Consider the following 24,033-nt stretch of genomic DNA (forward strand, 5'->3'; position numbering starts at 1 on the left):
CTCCATTTAGAGTGATAAAAAAAGTTCTGGAACTAGATAGTGACTATGGTTGCACAACATTGTGAATGTACTTAATGCTACTGAATTGTACACTTTAAATGTAAATAAATGTATAATGGTAAATTTTGTGTATTGTGTATTTTACTGCAATAAAAAAAAGTCCTCCTTGGTATTTACCAAAAGGAGTTGAAAACTTATGTCCACACAAAAACCTGCACACAAATGTTTATAGCAGCTTTATTCATAATTGCCAAAACGTGGAGCAACCAAGATGTCCTTGAGTAGTTGAATGGATAAATAAACTGTGGTACATCCATACAATGGAGTATTATTCAGCTAAATGGAAATGAACTATCAAGCCCTGAAGACATGGGGGAATGTTAAATGCATATTACTAAGTGAAAGAAGTCAATCTGAAAAGGCTATACACCGTATGATTCCATTTATATGACATTCTGGAAAAGGCAAAACTATGGAGACAGTAAAAAGATCACTGGTTGCCAGCGGTTTAGGAGTAAGGTAGGAGGAGTAAGTGGAACACAAATGATTCTTAGGGGAATGAAACTGTTCTGCATGATACTATAATGGTGGATACATGTCATTATACATTTCTCTAAACCCATAGAATGTACAATATAAAGTGTGAATTCTAGTGTAAACTAAGGACTTTGCTTAATAACGATGTGTCAATGTTGGTCTATTGATTGTAACAATTCTACACTGGTGCAGGATGTTCAAGGTAGGTGAAGCTGTGTGTGTGTGTGTGTGTGTGTGTGTGTGTGTGTGTGTAGGAATGGGGTATGTGAGGACCCTCTGTACTTTCTACACAATTTGGCTGTTAACCTAAAACTGCTCTAAAAAGAATAGTCTAGGGGCTGGCCCTGTGGCCAAGTGGTTAAGTCCGCGTGCTCTGCTGCAGGCGGACCAGTGTTTCGTTGGTTCGAATCCTGGGCACGGACATGCCACTGCTCATCAAGCCACACTGAGGCAGTGTCCCACATGCCACAACTAGAAGGACCCACAACAAAGAATATACAAGCATGTACCAGAGGGCTTTGGGGAGAAAAAGGAAAACAATAAAATCTTAAAAAAAAAAAAAAAAGAATAGTCTATTGAAGAAAATTAACACCTGATTCAGTTATTGGAAAACTTTTAGGTATGCCTGGAACATGAGTATGAATGTACTTATTCAAATATAAATTTTATCTGCTCTAAGTACCAATCAAATATTTACAATGGCAATTTAGTGTCCAAATTGAGATGCTGTAAATGTAAAATATACAGTAGATTTCAGATTTAGTACAAAAGAATAAAAAATAGCTCAGTATTCTATATTGATTACATGTTAAAATGGTAATATTTTGGGTATATTAGTTAAATGTCAAAATTTCACCTATTAAATGTGGCTACTAGGGGCTGGCCCTGTGGCCAAGTGATTAAGTTCGCGTGCTCCGCTTGGGCGGCTGAGGGTTTTGCCAGTTCAGATCCTGGGCAGGGACATGGCACCGCTCATTAGGCCATGCTGAGGTGGCATGCCACATGCCATAACTAGAAGCACCCACAACTAAAATATACAACTATGTACTGGGGGGATTTGGGGAGAAAAAGCAGGAAAAAAAAAAGATTGTCAACAGTCGTTAGCTCAGGTGCCAATCTTTAAAAAACAAAAAAATGTGGCTACTAGAATATTTAAATTACATAGGTGGCTTGCATTATATTTCTATTGGATAGTGTTGCACAGGATAGTCACATGGCTTGTTCTCACACCACCTCTTCAGAAAGGCGCTCTGTGATCATCCTATCTAAAATAGCACTCCTCCATCACTACTCCTTTATTCTCATTTATTTTTTCTCATAGCATTTATCACTATAAGTATAGAAAATAATTCTCTCTCTCGCTCTGGCATATAAATTCCATGAGGGCAGGGACTTTGTCACTGTTGTATCCCCAATACTCAGAACATTTCTCTACACATATGAGGTACTCAATAAGTAACTGAAAGAATGATCATTATTCTTTCACGATGGAAACTTTAGGCTTATGTGTGAGGGGGTGGGGTGGATAGCACCTTGAGGATTCAGTAAATATTTTAAGAATGAAGCTGAAATCCACATTTCTGGGTCTCTCAACATTTCAACCCTCTATTTCCAAATACTTACAGAACAGCTACATTTATATGTCGTCAAGTTCATTCTACTGCCATCTCCAATCTGCTATTAAACCCATCCAATGAATTTTTCATTTCAGTTATTGTACTTTGCTGTTCTAGAATTCCCATTAGGTTTTTAAAATAATTTTTATCTCTGTGCTGAGATTCTGTTTCTGTTCATTCATTTAAAACATAGTTTCATTTAATCTTTGAACATATTTTTAATACCTGCATTAACAAATAAAAAATATAACACCAATAACAAAGACCATCTCAATTTTTTAAACCATGGATCACATTTTCTTGTGTCTTTGTATGTCTAGTAATTTTTTGTTGAATACTGGACATTGTGTATATGTTGTAGAGATTCTGGATTCTGCTATCTTCTAAAAACAGATAATTCTTGTTTTAGCAGGTACTTTAATGGCTGAGTGGTCACCTTAAACTAGTATAGGCTTGGTTTTATGCTTTGTTAGTTCATATCTATGGAAAGCCCAAGGAGTTCTAACTTGGCTGGACTCAATCTCCATACCCCGTCTCCCCTGCCAATCTTGTCAGAGCTTGTTAGGACATGTCTAGCATAGGTCTTACTCTAGGGCATGGTCTTTACTCCTAAGGTGCAACCTTTCCAGTGTTTTGGCCAGATGCCACAGTTGTTAAGGAGATTTTCACCTTAGCAGCCCAGAAACCCAATGTCCCTTAGCACTGCTTTTATGCCAACACTTCTTAACCTCTGGTATCTCTTCCATTCTCAAATCTGTAGCAAGTGCTCTCTGGTAAGCATCAGGTGGTCTTGCTCTGATTACATACAGCCCAGCCCTCAGCCATGGACTTGTGGAGACTCCTATATGTATTTCTTGGGCCATCTCTGTGAATAGCTCCCTCTTCTCTGAAGCCCTACTCTGTAGATTCTAACCTGTTCAGCTGCTCTCTGCTATTATCTCTGTTTTCTCAGTTCAGCACTCCAGCCTATTTACACTACAGGAAGCTGGTTGGTTGTGAGGCTCAACTGCTGAAGTTTCCCTTCTCTCAGAAATTTCAGTTTTGTGCTGCCTGAAAACAGCTGCTTAACATATCCTGTCCAGTTTTATAGTTGTTACTAATCCAGGAGGGCTAGTCAAGTTACAGTAGTCCCCTCTTATCCACAGGGGATCTGTTCCAAGACCCCCAGTGGATGCCTTGAAACCGCGGATAGTACTGAGCCCTAAATATACTATGTGTTTCCTAACAGGCTAAGAGGCAGGTAGCCTATAGCATGGATATGCTGGACAAACGGATGATTCATGTCTCAAGCAGGATAGAGCTGGACAGTGCGAGATTTCATCACGCTACTCAGAACAACATGCAACTTAAAATTTATGAATTGTTTATTTCTGGAATTTTCCATTTAATATTTTTCGACTGCGGTTGATCACAGGTAACTGAAACCATGAAAAGTGAAATCACAGATGGGGGGGGGCTACTGTGCTCAATCATAGCCAGAAGCAGAAGTCTCCCTTCCCTCATATTTTTAGAAATGGAACTAAGGAAGGAGGAGCAGCCACTCTCACGTGGCAAAATGAAGAAAAAGTGACCTGCTGGAAGTCTTCCTTAGAGCTTTGAGGGGAAGCTGGTCTGAGAGAATGAACGTAATAAGTAGAGAGTCAGAAATGAGAGTTGGTGAAAATGTTGACAGCATTCAAATTTGATTCAATTGTCCTCAAGTCTAGGAGACTCCTACCCTTTATTAAGTTTGCTTATACAGACCATTAAATTTCCCCTTTTCTCTGAGATAGCTGGTTGAATTTTCATTTGGAACCCTTAGAGGGGAGAGTCTTTTAAAGGTAACTGGATGTAGCCCAATTAGAACTGAATGTTGACAGCCCACATGTGATGTTAAGACTCAATAACCTAGACTTTGGAAACATATTGTCACACTGTTTGTCTTATTGGAGCCTTGGGGCCAGACACATGAGGGAATTGAAGTTTCCAGGGTCAGCCATTATGTGAGGTGACTATCTCCCTCGTAAGTACAGTTTTTGTTTGTTTTGTTTTGTTTTTATTTCTTCTTTTTTGAGGAAGATTAGCCCTTAACATCTGCCACCAATCCTCCTCTTTTTGCTGAGGAAGACTGGCCCTGAGCTAATATCCGTGCCCATCTTCCTCTACTTTATATGTGGGACGTCTACAACAGCATGGCTTGCCAAAAGGTGCCATATCCGCACCCGGATCTGAACCCGTGAACCCCAGGCTGCCAAAGCAGAACGTGCACACTTAACCACTGCGCCACCGGGCCGGCCCCAATAAGTATGTTTTTTTAATAGATTCTCTGTCCTCATATTCTAGCAAATTTTGTTGTTACAGGATTATACAAGTGAGAAGTCAAAAAGGCACACAATCTTAAGATTTTTTTTTAAATAAAGGGACATATTTCATAAGTGATTTTGAAGTCATTTTCACATTTTCCCCAGAATTATGCTTCCATGTATGTTTTATATGCTGCATTTTATCTTTATGGGTCATTAGCAAGTGACCTGAACTTGTAAGAGTCTCCCTATCTTACCCCTTCCATACCTCTTCAGCCTCATTTCTCTCCCTCTTGCGCATGATACTCTAGCCTGATTATTTGGAAACTTAAGAGATCATGGAATTTTGTTTTACTTTTAATAGTTCTTATCACTATTTAAAATTATCTGGCTCATGTGTTTACTTGTATATTGTCTGACTGCTCCCACTTGAATGTAAGCTCCATGAGAACAGAAACCTGGTCTGTCTTATCCACTGCAGTACTCTTACTAGCTAGAACAAAGCTGGGCACACAGGAAGCATTCATTATTTTTTAAATAAACTAGCACCACAGTAAACAGCCCTAGAGCAAAAATTTCTGCCATTCTAGTTTATCTTAGATTAAAATGAATTCTCAATTTACTCAAATTTTAATGTTAAAATGTAACTATTTGCATCGCATGAGTGTGATATGTGTATATGTATTGGAATCAGCCAAATAGTGAAACAAGTTTAATCTTTAATTTATTAGAACCCAGTAAGTGATGACTTTAAAAGCAGAGTTTCCATCAAATTAACACTTAATTCAGGGCAAAAATACATTTAAAAAACCTAAATCTTAAGGCAGAAGTAAAACATTATAAAACCAGCATGTCTAATACAGACTGTAGAATGTCAGAATTTTAAGAGATTCACATAGAATTTTATAGCACTAAAATGTTAATACAGTCAAAATATTATCAATTGGTCCAAGATTTCTCAGTTTATAAAATGTATAGACTGCTAATGGAAGAAATTTTGCTGTGTAAGTAATAGCTACCAAAAAACCAAGTGATTGTTTTTATGACAAAGGAACTAAGGCAGGAAACTTCTTGGTTTTCATTTGTAAAGATTTTACAGTATTAAATATAAAGTATTACTAGGAGTATTTTTAGATTTATCTTCCCTTCCTAATGCCCAAAAGTGCACATCAATTCCCTTTAACTCCACTTAAAAAAATTCTGTGAACTATCATACCTATTCACTGTAGGCCTGACTCTATTGATAGCAAAGGCATGAACTGTTTATTTTGATATGGTAGAAAAAAACAATTTTAGTAAATCACTACATCTTTTCCTGGTCACTAAATAATTCAGAACTGAAGTCTAAGAATTTTTGCACCTCCAATAAGTGAACGACGTATTTTTTTCCTTCTATACATTTAAATTTTGATTAGAACCTGAGTACAGGGGAAAAAAAAAAAGCATTTCAGGTTTATGTGCAATTAATAGTAGCCCTTCTGAAAAAGAGAGTTAATATGCTTAAATTTCTCCTTATGATCAAAACTTTTCATTCTGAGGGAGGGGGATAAGATTTAAAGGTGTTTTAAATCAGAAAACAAGGATTAGCTAGCTTACATATTCTACTGAACAGTGTCAAAAAAGACAAATGCATTTAAAATAATTTTGTAAGTCTAGCAAATATGAGGTTTATGGGTTCTTAACTAACATATTAAGTAATTACAAAGATTCTTCATCTTTATTACAAACTTTTAAACTATTTTATTAAAATGTCTATAGACCTCACTGTACTTCTATTTATCTGTGCATTAATAAAAATCTGTTAAAACTCCTTATTTAGTACTTCTGAAAAAGTCTAGTCAATAAGATCACTAAAACTACCAGAGAAGCTTTGAAATACTGACTGCAGAATCATTTCAAAGTTGATTTAGCCTTTTTCAGAATCTGGCATTTAATCATGAATATCTTCACTAACTTGAGCTCTGAAAATATAAAAATTTTAGCCAGTGCTGGTTATAGTTAAACAGTACTGGTATTAAGTGAAAAAATAAAAATTAAAAATATACTGTCAATCATGCATTTCATAATTTCATGAACTAAGTAAGGTATAACTCATAAATATTGTTATGTCTTTGCAGGTTATCTCAACTTCCATCAGGCCTCAGCTGAAAGATTATCTGCCAAAACATATCAGCACTCATGTAAAATAAAAGGAGTAGGGAGGTGATTTTGCACACTTGCTGCCCAGTGTTTGGCCTCTATGTAACTATTCTAGGTATAACTCCTTGAAGAGCATGAGATGAGGGGTAGACAGAACAGAACACCTGTTGGGACAACAAGAATATATTAGTATATAAAAAAGTTTTTCAGCTCAATAACTATTCTCACTGTGGTTATGCTATGTGCAACATATAAACTGTACAACTTTTTCCTGTTTGTCCATTTGTGGAAAGAATTGGGCTCAATAAAATGTAAAATATACATTAGTTTGCTTTAAATGCAAAGACTAAAGTTTTGTTTACTTTGTTTTTGGCTCAACTGTATCATAACCAAAAAAGTCTCTGTTTTGATAATACAATATGAAAAAGTTCACATATGTACATGGGTACATTCCTTCATTAAAATTTTTCCTTAAGTCTATCTCAATGTATCTTTACAAGTGATATAACTGATCTTTACAACAAAAGTCAAAAACAACAAAGTAGAAATTATTCCATTTTACAGCACTTTAGGTTTTCCGAAGTTTTCCTTTAGGACTTAAAGCACATCATTGAAACGTTGCTTCCCATAGTCTGCAGGATCCATTTGAAGTTCTCGTTCTTCATCATCTGTAAGGGAAACAATTATGTGTCAAGAATATTATTTTTAAAATCACTTGCAGAAATCCAATTAAATAATGTCTCCCTTTTTTCTCAGTCTTAAGGTAGCTTTCTGCTTGTTATTTTACACCTGCAAATCGTGTTCTATTTCTCAGTTGCTTGGCTAAAGAGCAAAAAGTCTGTAATTATTTTGGAAGATTATTTAATTTTAACAAATCTTTTGATGACTGATAGATAGGAAGGAGAGAAGAAAGAAAGAAAGAAAAAAGAAAGAAGTAGAGCTAGATAGACATGGCTAGTGAAACTTTAGGAGCCCACAAACATTGGGGAATTAATCCTTTTAAATAAATATATTATTTCTACACAGATGAAGGTTAGTCCTTTAAATTAAACCTTTGATAAAAACTGTTTTATATACATTTTTATGCCTTTAAAAACCAAATTTTTTCTAATTATAAAATTAATCCATAGTCATCATGTAAAAATTATAAAATAAAACATAGGAAAATAAGTTACTCATAATCCCAACATTTAGCATTTTAGTGAATTTCTTTGCTTCTCTGCAAAGAGCTTACCAGTAACTTCCTAAATGGAGTATACTGACCAAAACTTAACCTTTTCTTTACCAAAAAGAAAAAAATTATTACATAATATTGTAAGATCCTCAAAATCACTTTGAGTAGCTATATTAAGCAGCTCCATAAAAGTGCTTTGGAGTTTGACTTATTTGGCTATTGACAGGTCTTCTGACTCCTTCTTGGCTATCAAATGTCACTTCACATTACTGTCAGTTTATCTGCCAATAGTAATCTTTCTCTTTTTTTCTAATTTTGCTACAAACTACAGGTTTTGAAATAAGACTGCTCAGAGTATTAAAATTACGTTATTTTGTAATGTATATAAACGTTGAATCACTATGTTGTACACTTGAAACTAATATACTACTACACGTCAACTACACTTCAATTAAAAAATTATTCTAGAACAAGAATGAAAAGTATTTTAATCAGAGCCTAAAAGGCTCCCTTTTAAGTACACAGCTTTTAATGACATCTTTTGGCTCCTCCACAGCCTCAAAAAATGGCTTTTCTTACTTTCTGGTTCACAGTTACAATTCCCCAATAGCTTAGTTTTGGATAGGTTGAGGTGTTACTATCATAACTGTCTGGAAATACAATTTTATATAATTTAAAGAGAGATATAAATTGGAATCCAAATTCACACATATACCTAGCTTTCTGAAATCTATTCTTTTAGGTTTGATAGGTTTTCTACTCTCAGCTTCTTTAGGATATCCTATGGTAAAATTTTGTTCAAAAAGATGCCATGTGGTGTATGTACTATGTATTAACTTTCCATAATGATGTGTTCTTATTTCTTCTTTGCATTCATTCATAAAAAATGGCAAACAAACCAACTTTCTTTTTCCTTTCAATAACTTTCCTGTCAAGCTTTTATAAATTCTCATTTAGAATTGCAGGCAACAATTTTGCATCATATTCTAACAAAATGACCTCATATCTTTAATCATGTAATCCACTAGATATGATAACCCCAAATCTGTTATGTGTAAAGGCTGAAATTATACCCAAAATCATACTTGTATTTTGAAAATATGCTAATTAATTTCTTATCAAAGAACTCACGGCACTAAAAAAATTACTTTGGTTTTAAAAAGGAAAATAATCACTGGCACCTCTCCCAAAAGCTCTCTTTAAGATCCATGCTATGAGACCTCACCTTATGGCTATAAACACATCTTTCAGGACTTCAGTAATTAAAGGAAGACTTAATCACCACAGAACTGTGAAAAAAGCTATCATACAAAGGAGAACTTCTAGAAATTTAACAGGAAAGCTACTGAAAGGAAAAAATACTGCTATTTTTTGGAATTTTTAAATGAATAATTATCAAGAGAAAACAAGATAAGAGCAAAGATTTAGGAATAGAAAAATTGAATTCTAGTCCTGGCGCAGGCACTTAACAAACATGATCCAGTTCCTAAATCTCTTTGGACCTCTACTTTCTCTGTAGAAAAGGGATGACAACTGTTTTTCCTACCTCAAAACAAAATAATGCATATGAAGGCAGTCTATACTTCCAAAGTCCTCTATAAATATAAGGAGGAGTTTGTTGGTTTTATTACTTCATGCTTTTTAGCAAAGTTTTAATATGGTACCTTCACAGTGTTTGTCAGAATTTCATAGGTCTTTTGTAATACTGCATTTTTCTTACTTTGAGCTCTCATTTACATTAACTAGAGTCCATTTTCAGTGTAGCTATTCTAACTAGAATTCAAGTTTCTATCAACTTCTTTGCACTTATCTGTAAAGTATAACAAAATTACCTAACCTAACCTGACATAGAATAACACATAACCACTGAATATAACTATATGAACTAATATTTTATTTCATTTTACAAAGCAGCAAAATCTGTAAATAGCTCATCAACATAAAATGACTAGTAAAGGAAATATAATACAAAGACATACATAGCTTATTAAATAATTCCTAAATTTTCTCTGAAGTCAAGAAAGGACCACCTCCATAAAGTAAGCTCTACCAAGCAAGAACTTGCTGGGGGCAATGAGGCAGTGAGGCGCTACTAAAATATACAAACTAATCCACAGGCAAAAGTGCAAAAGCAGGTAACAGACAGAAAAAATTCTAGATTTGCTTTTACTTTTTTTTTTTACTATTTGCTTTTACTTACTTTTACTATTTTATTCAACAAACACTTATATAGTGCTTACAATGTGAAAGACCCTGTTCTAACTGCCAAACAAATATTTAAATCATATAATCCACATAACAAGTATTGAGTTAGGTAACTATATTTATCTCTGTTTAACAAATGAGGAAATTGAGGCATAGCGGTTAGGTAATTCACAAGGTCACAGAGCTAGTACGTGGTAGAGCTAGGATTCAAATCCAGACAGTCTGGCTCCAGAATCTAGGCACTTAAGCACTATGCTAAGATTCTTCCGCAGATATACTTAGTAATATGCATGTCCTATTCTATTAAACAAACGTGGAACTTCTATGGGATTAAAGATAAGAGTAAAGGGAATTTGTAAACACCCATCTCCTTATTACAATAGAGAATGAATTAAAAGATACATCCATCAGATGTGTACTGTTTCCAGAGTTAATCTTTTAGTTAATCTTTTCATAGGTCATTAAAAGAAGCCAGGAAAAAATTTTTTACACCAATGTCAATAAAATATTTCTTTTAGGATGCTTCAGGAAACCAGGAATTAAAAGTAAAAATAAACCAGGATTGCAAACACAGGAAAATTAAACTGCATGTAATTTTACAAGAAAACACACTGCAGGCAGTGCTGACCCAAATGATCAATATGTATGAAGCTGGAATCCTTCAGCTCCCTATCAGCAGAGATGCTACCAAAGCCTCCATTTCACGATGCAGAATTTCCGAAACCAAACCCAGAGTGTCCTTAGCTAAAGCCAGCACCTCAGGCCTGCAGCTGGAATCTCTAATCCTAGGGAGCTGACAGTTTGAGAAAAAAACTCTTAACTACTAGCAGAGAAAGGCCCCTACTGTGAGAACTTTAATAGTGCTTCTAAAGTGCATGCTTCAGTATTTAATATCTCTGGCTGCAGTCTCAATGATGGCAGTAAAGTTTCTACTTTCTTTCCTGGGTTTAGCGGAAGATGTTTCAGGCAAGCTGAAATCTGAAACACATTTTCCCATAATACCTGTGTTATATATAGTGATTCCACTGCAAATGTGACCATAGAATTTTAGAACTGAGAAGGACTATCTATTCTAGTTCAACACTCTCACATTACAAATGAAGAAATTGTGGCCCAGAGAGTTTAAGTGACTTGAAAAACAATACACAGCTGGTCTCCTAACTCTCTAGCTAATGTTTTTTTCCACTCTATTCTACTGTCTGCTTTGGCTACAAGAGCAAACTGGCCTGGGAACCCAACCATTATTTCTGCATTGAAACTCTGAAGAAACACTTTTAAACTCCAAATATCCTAACTTAATAATAAACATTTTGAATGCAAATTATTGATAAGCTAAGGAAGAGTTATAATTCCCCCTCCCCACTTTTTGGACAGTTAATACTATAACTAAAGAATTCCTGAAAAGATGTTTAAAATTATTTAGGTCTCCCATATTCCTTTTTAGTCAGTTCACCCAAACTTATACCTCTTTATTTGCTGGAGCTGATGTTCTTGCATCTTTCTGTTCCCTGTGATAAGGGAGTCTGCTTGGTAGCTGCCCTATCTTACTGCTGCTACCATCTAGTGAACCCCAAAATGGTATAAAAATGTTAAATGGCAACCCCCAGCTCAAGTAAGATTCACTTGCAAATGAGGAAACGCCAAAATTTAACAACCCTCTCCCTACTTCATTGAGGATATCATCTTAGGTCATTTTCATATATTCCTTAGAAGCAGTGGATGCATTTTCTTGTGAAAGGAAAGGGAGGGCAGCACGAAGCTACTGGGGACCTAAAGTGGAAAGTGGCAGTGAGAACTGGGGGTGGGAGAGAGTACAGGAAAGAGAGAGAGAAGGCACTGAAGATAAATGTACCTAGTATGGATAAAAACCATAAAAATATTAAACTGAAATTTTGTGATAAAAGTCATCAACTTTAAGATAGCCAAAAATACAAGAAATTGTTTTCAATTATGGATGAAATTAATTGCTCTAATAAAAACCTTTTTATCCAATGAGAATGAATTATCCAATGAGATGATGGAAGCCCTTATGAAAGAAAACTAGAGAATGTTTAAAGTATAAACCAAGCAAGCTTATAAGACCAGAAGTTAAAGGGTTATTACCTTAGTCACAGTTATAAGAATAAAATCTCAAGGAGAAAAGCATAAAATTATCAGTTAACAACATTTACTGAGGGCCCTATATGTGCTGAGTACTATGGCAGGAGGTGAATATGACGGCAGAAAAAGATACGAGCAAAACAGAAGGCAAAATAAATGAAAAGTCCTGCCCTCCAAGAGCTTACAATCTAACTGGTGATATGATATATATGCATGAAAAAGTCTTAAAACAATGTTATAAATAATTGCAAAAAAAATCACCCAAACAAATCACAAAAGCAATAAGAAAAAAATGGTAAAATGTATGAAAAACAGATGAGATTATAGAGAAGGCGAGTATAATTTATTCAATAGTACCAAAAAGTGTTTGAGAAGTACTCATTAACATATCCTTATATTAACTCTTAGCATTTATTAATCTTTTTCTATTCCCAATAACCATTCTTCCAAAACTACAATGTACTATCAAAACAATGCCTAGGTGGAAGTCAGAGTCGCTAGTTTCCCTTTTTCTATTAACTATGTAGTATTCTAGGACAGCTATATTTTCTTCTGTGTTTTATAAAAACAATACTTGTGAAGAACCTAAATAAAATTTAATTACCTTTAAAAGAGTTAAAGAAGAAATCAAGACAGATTACATTGAAAAATATTTCATGCATCATTATGAAAAAATCTACCACGTCACACATTAAGTTCATAATCAACTTTTACAGGAAAGAGAAAAAGTTCCACAAATACTACTAAATGATACAAGCAGGCAGAAAACAAGCCTAAAAACTTGCCATAAAGCAACATACTCTGACATGCATGCATGGGTAGGGCTGCATGCACACAGGTAGATTCTGAACTTTCACTAAGTTAAAAGCTCAGAAGTAACACACTTAACAAGGAAAATATGTTGAATCTGTGTATTAAACATAAAACAGACAAATCTTCACAAACTGATTGCTAAATATAAATTTATGCCTCTCAGAAAAAAATTTCAAAAACAGCCTTCCCATGCTGAATCAGTAGTGAAATAATCTTATCTTCAGTGTGGAGGAAACCATTCCCTTTGCAGCTTCCTTTAAACCAAAAAGGCTGTCTGGTCAATGTTTGTACCTAGAATAATGAAATGCTTTCATATGAGAAATGGGAAAAGAATTATTTTCTAGGAGTTTTTGCCTTTAGGTAAAGTCTAGAGCCATTTTAAATAATTTAATTCTAAAATTTCTGAAGATTCTGAGTTTCAAATTGTAACTATATCAATAACATATAAGATAACTAAAAACTAAAATAATTAAAATAATTTATTTCTAGATCTACAAATATCAGTATCATAAAATGATTTTCAAAATAAAATTGAAAAACTGCACAGAACCTCTTTGTGTTAAGATTGTACTGCTACTAAAAAGTAGGGGAAATTCTACACAAATTCAACCAAAATACGTAGAGGTGGGTTTCACGGTCACAGCATGGAGGCCAGGCCCACGCTCACCTTGGACGTCTTCCTCTCCACCATCACCATCTTCTTCCTCATTGTAAGCCAGCTCAGCCTGCTTGTCTGCCTCATACTCACCTACGTTACCATCATCCCCATTATAATCCGCCAGTTTAGAGCCATGCTGCGGATCAACAGGGGATTCATTTTCATCAAAGAATCGGCCTGTGAAGTAGGTAGAGGATTAATTCAAGAGTAAAGAGAGAAGAAAAGAAGGGACCTAGACTGGAGGAAGACCAGAAAGTAGACAAAGTGAAACCTGGCAACGTTCAGGGTACTGGTTATAAAAAAGATACATTTTTGTGAAGGCTATCCAAGACAAAAGGAAATAAGAATGAAGACTGAAAATAAATTTTATTTAAGAATTTCTCTTTTGTGTTAATTTTAGTACTTGCTACTTAAGGTCTGAAGATTTTCTTTAAAAAAAGGGCACCATTTTCAGGATTTTTTCCTAATAACCAACAACTTCTCTTATAAATATTTGTCTAATTTAACACTTTAGGAGAAGAATAAATAATTTTATTACTAGATACAATACACATTTGAAATTTGTAGTCATTTATTTATTTATGAGATACCACTTTCAGAAAGTACCACTACCATGAGTAATTTTGATAACTGTTTTTAATAAAAATAAACAAGTACTATGTATGCTAATTTCTTTTTGAATACTAAGACAAACTAACACACCTGAAGGCCATCTCAAGTTCCCTGAGCAATAGTGATTCACTTATAGCCACGGATTTCCAAGGAAGGATGGGAGACAGAATAAACTATCAAAATCCCCAGTGATGTGTGTTTTGAAAAGACATCCAAGTAATTTTTATTTATTCTTTTCTATTTCATAAACCAGATTTTTAAAAGTCAATGGTAGAGGAAGCTTAAGAAAGTTGATCTACATGAGGCTGTTAAGTTGCACACATTCATAACAATTAGAAATTAAGAACAGCAATAGACACAAGACGTACCGTAGAAAGCTATTCAACTAAACATTGAAAATAAACATGATAGGCACACCAGGATCTAACTCACAAACACAAGTTAAACACTACTTTGATATTAAATTTAAGTAGCAGAAAAGTAAATTTTATTCTGATCCCTAAAATATGAATAACATTAACTTACTGATGATGTAAGAATTTATGATTTTAAAAAATTACAAAAACTTTCTTTGATAGGTCTAAAATTTTTAGAATTACATTTTAAAAATTTACATTGCATTGGAACATTCGGGAAAAAATCAACAACTTCCTTTGTTTGGGGAAAAATGTTAAGTACAAATGGAAAGAATTATGAAGGTATTCTACAGATGGCTTACCATATCACCAGGCCAATATATTTCTAATTGTTAGGCAAAGAGTCAATGAGGAAAATAATTAAAGAACAAATCACACTTACATAGGTTTTTAAAGGGGTGAGGAGTTTACAATAGGAGACTGAAGTAATTGTGGCCAATAAAAAGAGCATCAAGTCAGCTTAAATCTATTCAAGAATAAGGTTGAGTATTTACACTAAACAAACAAGTGGAAAAGTCGATCACATAGAGTTGGAGAAAATACATGTATATACAAGAGTTAAAAAGAAAAAACAGTAACAACAGTAGAATAGGTAGGCTATTTGTGAGAAAGACGTCCTGTCTCCTAATGATAGTAATACAAAACATTTTGGTGGCTTTTATTATTACCTCTTTCTCTAATGATAAAATAAATGACGCCAATGTAAGTAGGAAAAGTGAAATTCACAGAAAGCTATATTTTCTTTTTCTTAACGTTCCATATTTACTATGGCTAAAACACCTGGAGGAGTTAAATTATCTTTATGCAATGTGAAACTGCTACTTTAAATACATAAACATTTAATATATGGTGGTTACCAGTGAGTTTCTCAAAGTACAATATTTCCTTCAAGAAAACTTTTAAATTTTTTATCAGTTATGAAATATAGAACACTAAAAAATTAGCCTAAAAAGGTTATTGCAAAATATAGTTAATTAATATTATCAGACATGCCATATTAACTAAAGAAATGGTCCACCTGTACCTGTTATAATATTCCAACAGAACAATTCATAAAGTTTCTTGTCTTTTTTTTTTAGGTGTTTGATGATCTAACTAGCCTGAATTCAGTCATAAAATTTTAATACTACAATAACAGAAGATAATCAGAAAATCAATAACAAGAATGGATGAACACACAACTGTCCTTCGTTAAATAGCAATTTGTGTTGTCATATATACAGAATTTTCATCTTTGGAGAAAAAGCTAACCTTTAATATTGGGGTTTCCAACACCATGACAGACAACAAGAGAGGAAAAAACAGAGCCAACTACACAAAGTTGCTAATGAAGTTGCGGACATCAGACTAACTTTACATTAAACAATGAATGAATGTGACAATATAAATAAAAATGCATAATGCGGATCAATATAATGGACTGCTAAATTATATAACTGTCAGGCAACATATCTGCAAAAAGAGTTATACAAGAGAGATATCAGTGTGGGTTAGAGCAAAAAGTAAGGTTTCAAAAAAGGCAAATACATTGGATCATGACAGAGAAGGAAAGAAGCATTCAAAGAACAGGCAGGAATGAAGAGGGAGTACATAAGAGATGGTAAAGTGATTAATTTGACCAGATTTATATTAGAAAGAAGAAAGAGGAAGTTTGGACAGACAAATTGGGAATAATTATGGAAGACCTTTAAAGTTAAAGATTTTAAAAGGCCTTCTATACCTACTTCACAAGGTCGTTGTTAGAATGAATGACAAAGTATACGAAAGTATTTACAATGCTCTTTCATCCGTCCATCTAAGAAAGATTCACTGACATATGTGATAGGTATTGTGCTAGGCACTGTGATACAAAAATAAACTTAGCATCTGCATCTCCGATGACTCAGTGAAGTAAGGAAGACGAATTAGAAAGTGATGCTACACGTGCTGTAACAAAATGATCTAGAAAGTGACATCTGAACATGGAGGCTGTTGCTGCTGTTAGTATCTACAAGATAGAGAAGACCGAACTTCACGTAGGAGGCAATAGGCAGTTGTCACGATTTCTTTTAAGTTCTCTGAGAGCAGGAATCTAATCTGTCTTATATATCCCGGCTTCTCCAGTGTCTATTCAGGTAAGAAGCTATGAGGACTATGAGTTGGAAGATATCAGAGGAAATGCTGGGAATAGGTGAATCAAACACATTTAAAAACGACAAACCGAATATGTGGGGCACAATGGAGTGAAAGAGTCAAAGGATGATTCTATGATCCTAGCCTGGAAACTAAAAATAATGGTGCCTATAACCAAAAAGGAACAATTGGGAAGGTATGGGAAAGCAAATGTTGCTTTAGGTGTACTGAGCTTAGGGCTACAGTAAGATACCCAAATGAAAATATTTTATAGACACATGGAAATACAGAGCTAGATTCTAGGTGCAAGGTGAGGGCTAGATGTGTAGATTTAAGACTTATAAATATAATGATAAGTTAAACTATGAGAAGAGAATTTCTCTTAGGAAATAAATATTCACAGAAAACAGTTATAAGTCAAAGGAGTGATCTTGGGGAATGACTATATTTAAGAAGGGAAAAAGGAAATAATGAGGGTAAAGTTATCATATGATGATATAAATTTGTGATGTTTCAACAGAAATTAAATATTAGATTTCATTTCTGAAGTATTTTACCTATTTAAAGATTTTTAATTCAGTTCTGTCTCAGTAACCACGTGAAAGCTGTATCCAGCTAGGGGAGTAATACAGTAATAATTATATTTAGTTTGGAACCCCCAATTTCCTTATATGGTAGCAAAATTCAATTGTGGACTTGAATATTATTTTTACCCTGATGGCTGGTTGAAAATGATTAACTTAGAGTCTATCAGTAACAAGATAGCTTCATCCCAACAGTGTAAACATGAGAATACGAAGAAAGAAGCAACATACACACTAGCCATTGAAAGTCTTTGGGCAGTATCAAGTTGGAAAAATAAATCATAAGAAATTGTTGATTTACTTTTCACTTCACTTTAAACAACTGAATTTTATATAGAACTACAGATATTCTGTAAAACATCTTAAATATCAGACTGCAAACTTCAAAACCCAGTAGAAAATGAAAGGATAATGCCAACTCTAACATCTCTCAATCACAAAAGGGCATTTCAGTCAAGAGAACAAGACTGTGTATTTTTTTCTTCTTCTTCCCAAATCCCCCCAGTCCATAGTTGTATATTCTAGTTGTAAGTCCTTCTGGTTGTGCTGTGTGGGATGCTGCCTCGGCATGGCCTGATGAGCAGTGCTAAGTCTGTGCCCAGGATCCAAACCGGTGAAACCCTAGGCTGCCATAGTGGAGTACGTGAACCCAACCACTCAGCCATGGGGCCAGGCCCCAAGAGTGTATATTTTTAATTTTGTACTATAAATCAAACCAAGATAAACCACTTTTTTGCTTCATTGGCTCAAGGTTCATTTATGGGTTTCAATTTCTCAACTATTCTATTAAAAAGAGGTTTATATTTTTCATGTCATTCTTTTAATATATTACCAGTATTATAAACAAAATGGCTCAGCCTGAGTTGGTTATAATACCTCTAGACAGACGAGAAGGAAATTTTACTATAAAGGAGGCAACATCTTTTTCTAGCTTTCATCTACTGGTAGCATTCACTTTGTACCATTGATTTGGCTTTCATTAACACTTTCAACTGACTATTGCATTATTCAGTTTAACACCTACAGCTTTGACTATTTCAAATATCTCTGATGGTCCATGATACTTTATAACTTATAATCTGTTGAGAGATAAGTTAGAGTCATGAGTGCTGAGAATGTGGGATGTGCAAATCATGACAAAAATGTTAAGCAGACTTTCCTCACAGAACAATATACAGGGAAAACTACTGACTGGCTTTTAAACTGTTTACCTTGATTTCATCATCAGGGACATATTGGGGCAAAAAGATCACACTTATTTTGCATCTCAAGGTATAGGGCCTGCACATAGTAAGCACAGGAAGGAATCTGTCAATTGATTGGACTAATGGAAGGTAAAGAGAAACTGAGGAAACAAAAGAAGCATGGTAGCTAGAAATTATGGCTAAAAGCATCTGAACAATCCGACCAGTCCCCCATTCCCAACGCAAAGAGGTTCAACTGCTCTTTCCTCTTCTTTATATAATCCACAGGCTTCCTTTTTTTTGTTTGATCTTAAGACTAATTCTATGGGAGCAAGGGAGAAGGGAAGGGAAGTACACAATTTGATTTGCTTCAAGGCCAAATATTGTTCTTTTTTTTCCCTAAAGATTGGAACCTGAGCTAACATCTGTTGCCAATCTTTTTCTTCTCCTTCTTCTCCTTCTTCTTCCTCTTCCCAAGCTCCCCAGGACATAGTTGTAGATCCTTCTGGGTCTGCTATGTGGGATGCCACATTAGCATGGCTTAACGAGCAGTACTAGGTCCGCGCCCAGGATCCAAACCAGTGAAACCCTGGGCTGCCGAAGCAGAGCACACGAACTTAACCACTCGGCCACAGGGTCGGCTCCCTAAATACTGTTCTTCTTTGCTTGTCCCTTTTACTCTCCACCAAACCTACGTGACTAGCCTTAGCACTAGCACAGGATAAAGGAGCCTGAGGTGGGAAGTAATTTGTCAATTTTTGAAGAAGTAATACTAGGCATACATCACATACGTATGACAACTACATTAATCTTTAGTATATTGAATACTTGGATACCCCACTTCAATTTCAGGATTCAACTATTCTTTAAAATTCAGAATAAACAAAGCTATAATGTAATTGATTAATAAATTCTTGTATGCCAAACTTGATTGCCTTTCTGAATCTATATCAAGAAAAAAATGTCATCTCAAGATAATACTGCAGCATACTGAAGAGTGGAGCAAACCGTTTCTTTAAATATTTCACAAAAATTTTTCTTTTTAATGTAGCACTGTGATTTACATTTTATAAAAGTTTAACAGAATTTTTCTATTTTTTATTATTAAATATTTTCAGATATAGAGAGAAGTGTAGTGACTATAACTTCCATGTCCCCATCACTCAGAGCTTTGTCAAACTTTAAGGTTTTTTGCCATATTTGTTTCAGGACTTTTAAATAAACAAAACATTACAGATAAAACTAAAGTTCCCTGAGTACCTCTCCCTAGCATTCTCCTCCTACCCCAAAGGTAACCTCTATCTTAAATTGGGTGTTAAGCATCCCCGTGAAGGTTTATGTAGTCATTAATAAAGTATTGATTCACAAGCCTTTAAACTTTATATGGTATCTGGGCAGGAAAGAGTTAACTCAGCATGCCTGGGTTGCTCAAACCCTGTACATTCCAAAGACAGGCTTGTCTTCAGGACTGGTCCTTGGCTGGATCCTGGCAGATAACTTCTGAGCCCTTGGAATGTTCTGCGTACTGTGTTTTTGTATGCCTGAGGCTTTCAGCCATGCTATACCACTTTTACAACTATGATATACCTAATTATAACTATAGTGATTTGTTATAATCACCATAACAAAGTGATTTATGATAAGTATTTGTTTTTGCTAGGTGGAGGGGGGGAGGGCTGGAGTCTGAGCAGCTGAGCTCAGTCATGTGGGCACTGCATGACTACATGCCGGCACTACCCGACTGACCCCAATAAAAATCCTGGACACCAAGAATCAAGTGAGCTTCCCTGGTTGGCAACACATCTTTGCTGGGAAAATTAAGCACGTCTCCATGCAACTCCACTGGGAGGGGACCCCTAGAAGCTTGCTTCTGCTTTCTCCTGGACCATGCCCCACGAGCCTTTTCCATTTGCTGATTTTCATGTGTCCTTTTGCTGTACTAAAGTGTAACTGTGAGTATAACAACTCCTCTGGGTCCTGTGAGCCATTCTAGTGAATCAACGAGCCTGAGAGTCTTGGGACTTCCAACACAGCATCATAATGTATCTATTCTGCAACTTGCTTTATTCTCTCTACATTATGCTTTTGAGATTTATCCATGTTAATAAATGTGGCTTTGTTCATTCATTTTAATTCCTATATATGATTCTATTGTACGTATGGTACATATACCGTGATTTATCCACTCTCACACTGATGAACATTTGTTTCCAATTTTTGATGTAATAAACAATATTTTTGTATGTGTCTCCTTATCATATGAGAGTGTTCGTAGGTATATATTAGGCGCTAAATTGTAGGGTATGTGCATCTTCTCATTCTTATTGATGGATTTTTGATTAACAAAACTTCTTAATTTTAATAATGTCCAATTTTGATGGAAACTAGACTTTTGGTGAAGAACATGATGTAGTCTATACAGAAGCCAAAACATAATGACGTACACCTGAAGTTTACGTAATGTTATAATCAATGTGACCTCAATAAAATAAAAAAATAAAGTCCATTTTATCATTGTTTTCATTTATGCTTAGCTTTTTTGGGGGGGACAGGTATCTGGTTTAAGAAATCTTTGTCTATTCCACATCCTGAAGATATTCTCCTGTTTTCCTCCAAATGTTTTATTAGTTCTAAATTTTAAATCTATAATTTATCTTGAATTTAATTCTGTGTATTGTTTGAGGTAGAGGAGCCATTGTAAATATTTTCCCACTTGGCTATTCAATTAATCCACTACTATTTATTGAAAATACTATCCTTTCTCTTACTGCGGCAAGAGTTGTAGTATCAACTCTGTCATAAATCAAGAGACCATATATGTGTGGTCACTTTCTGGATTCTCTGTTCTGTTCCATTTGTCCATCTGCCCATTCTTGTGCCAATATGATACTGTCTTATTTACTTTATCAATAATAGTTTTATAGTAAGTCTTGGTATCTGCTAATGGAAGTCACTAAGTTTTGTTCTTCTTATAGATTCTCTTGGCTATTATTAGTCCTTTGCATTTCCATACAGATTTTAGAGTCAGCTTATCAATTTCCACCAAAAAGAAGAAAAAAAAAACTCTGCTAGGAATATGAATGGGATAGCATTGAAATTCTAGATCAACTTGAGAAGAACTGACATCTTTAAAACATTAAGCCTTCCAATCTACCAACATGGATTTATTTATATATTATCTAATTTCTGTCAATAATATTTTGTAGTTTATAGAGGTTCTTGTGAATATTTTGTTAGATTTTTGCTAAGGCTTGGACATATTTTATGCTATTAAAATAGTTTCTTTTCACAAGTTTCACTTTTTATGCTTGTTGCTGACATACAGAAATATAATTAATTTTTTAATATTAACCTTGTATCTAATAACTTTGCTAAATACATTTAATGGTTTGATTGCTTTGAGTCTTCTATATATAAAATCACCTCTGTAAATAATATCAGTTTATCAGTTTTATTTCTTCCTTTCCAATCTCTACACTGTTTATTTCCTTCTCTTGCATTTCAATGCATTGACTAGGACCTACAGTGAACAGCTGAAAAGATGTGATAATAGTGGTTATCCTAGTCTTCCTCTGGATTTCAGGGGGAAAGTTTTTGGTAGTTCACCATTAAGCATGATGTTTGTTATAGGAGTTCTGTAGATACTCTATCAGACTAAGGAAATTACCTTCTAATCCTAGTCTTCTTAGAGTTTGGTGTTTTTCATGAATACATGTTGAATTTCCTCAGATGTTTTCTTTGCATCTATTGAGATGACTATTCGATTTTTCTCATACATTTTGATAATGTGGTGAATTACACAGACTCCTTTTCAAATATTAAATAACCTTGCATTTTGAGAATAAACTTAACTTAACACATCATATATATCATTTTTATCCATCTCTGGACTTGTTAAAATTTTATTCAAAATTTTACATAAGAGGGACTGTCTGGGAACCTTCCTTTCTCATAATATCTTTAGTTTTGCTGTCCAACTTACGCGGGTTTCAAAAAATGACTTGGGAAGTGTTTCTTCCTTTTCAATTCTCTGAAAGAATTCATATTAGATTGGTTGTATTTCTTCCTTAAATGTTTGGAAGAATTCACCAGTGAAACCATTTGGGCATGAAAATTTCATTAAGGAAAGGTTTTAAATTACAGGTTAATATCTTAAATAGACATGAAACTACTCAGATTTTCCATATTTTCTTCTGCCAGTTTTGTACAGAGGTGTTTTTCTAGGATACTGTCCATTTCTTCTAAATTTTCAACTGTTTTGGCACTAATGCATAATACCTCATTAAAAATCCGCCAATATTGTTACTTGTAGGATCTATACCGACACTTTCTTTTTCATTCTTGATGTTGGTAATTTGTACCATCTCCTTCTGTCTTGATCTGTACTAGAGGCGTTATTTTCACTAGTCTCTTCAAAGAACCAATTTTTGGTTTGGTTGATTTCATTATTAATTTCATATAGTGTTCCTGCATTTAGTAGTCTAGCTAAATTCTCATTACTTCTAGCAGTGTCTCTTTGGCAGTGTGGTGAGAATTTTGATTATCCATTCAACTTATTTAATGGTTATTGGTTTATTCAGGTTAAGTCTTCTTGAGCCAATTTTGGTAATTAATCTTCCTGAAACTTATCCATTTAAGTTTTCAAATTTATTGACAAAGATTTTAATAATATTTTCTTATGATTTATAGTTATATCCTCTTCATTGTTTTGAATATTATTTTTTAAATCTATTTTTCTTAATATTACCAGGTTTATCTTGGTTTTTTTGCTCCTATCTAATTATTCTTTATTTTCCATTTCATTTATGACTGCTCTTGTCTTCATTTTTTTCTTCCCTTCTACATTCTTTAGGCTTCCTGTTACTTTTTTTTTTTGAGGAAGATTAGCCCTGAGCTGACTACCGCCAATCCTCCTCTTTTTGCTGAGGAAGACTGGCCCTGAGCTAACATCCATGCCCATCTTCTTCTACTTTATATGTGGGATGCCTACCACAGCATGGCTTTTGCCAAGCGATGCCATGTCCACATCCAGGATCCGAACCGGCGAACCATGGGCCGCCGAGAAGCGGAACGTGCGAACTTAACTGCTGCACCATGGGGCGGCCCCTCCTCTGTTATTCTTTTGCTCCCTCTTTCTCTGAAACCAGACTGTTTGGGTTCTAACTTTGACTCAGCTATTTACTTCCTAAGTAATCTTGGTGGTTCTAACCCTGACTCAGCTACTCACTAGCTAAGAAATCTCGGCGGGTTCTGATCTTGACTCAGCTATTTACTAGCTAAATAATCTTGGAAGTGTTATGAAGCTTCTTTATGTTTGTTTCCAGTCAATAAAATGAAATAATGATAGTATCTACACATAAGTTTGTTATGAGTTTACACATACAAACACTTTAGAACAGCAACTGGGACATACTAACCACTTCAATGTTAGCTATTAGTAGTATCACCATCATTAGTAGTAGTAGTAGTAGTAGTAGTAGTAGTAGTAGTAGCAGCAGCAGCAGTAGAAGTAAAACTATCACCACCACTACAATTATTATTACTACTCTTTTTGGGTTGAATTCAACTCATTTAATTTTTAGAGGTTTTTTTCCCTTAATA

General features: G+C 34.6%; 1 protein-coding gene across 2 annotated transcripts in view; it reads right to left on the reverse strand.

Moving 5' to 3' along the window:
• Positions 1-5,141: 5,141 nt before the first annotated feature.
• GOLM2 (golgi membrane protein 2) overlaps positions 5,142-24,033 on the reverse strand; it is a 100,194-nt gene continuing 81,302 nt past the window's right edge. Inside the window, exons 9-10 of one of the 2 annotated variants that reach the window (XM_014847084.3) lie at positions 13,534-13,701; positions 5,142-7,242 (exon numbers count right to left, since the gene is read on the reverse strand). In XM_014847084.3, coding sequence (XP_014702570.1) covers positions 7,172-7,242; positions 13,534-13,701 — 239 coding nt within the window. In that variant the 3' untranslated portion in view covers positions 5,142-7,171. The remainder of the gene's footprint in view (positions 7,243-13,533; positions 13,702-24,033) is intronic. The other variant, XM_014847085.3, reaches the window with a different exon arrangement.

The sequence above is a fragment of the Equus asinus genome, chromosome 2, assembly GCF_041296235.1.
Source record: "Equus asinus isolate D_3611 breed Donkey chromosome 2, EquAss-T2T_v2, whole genome shotgun sequence".
Classification (NCBI taxonomy): Eukaryota; Metazoa; Chordata; class Mammalia; order Perissodactyla; family Equidae; genus Equus; species Equus asinus.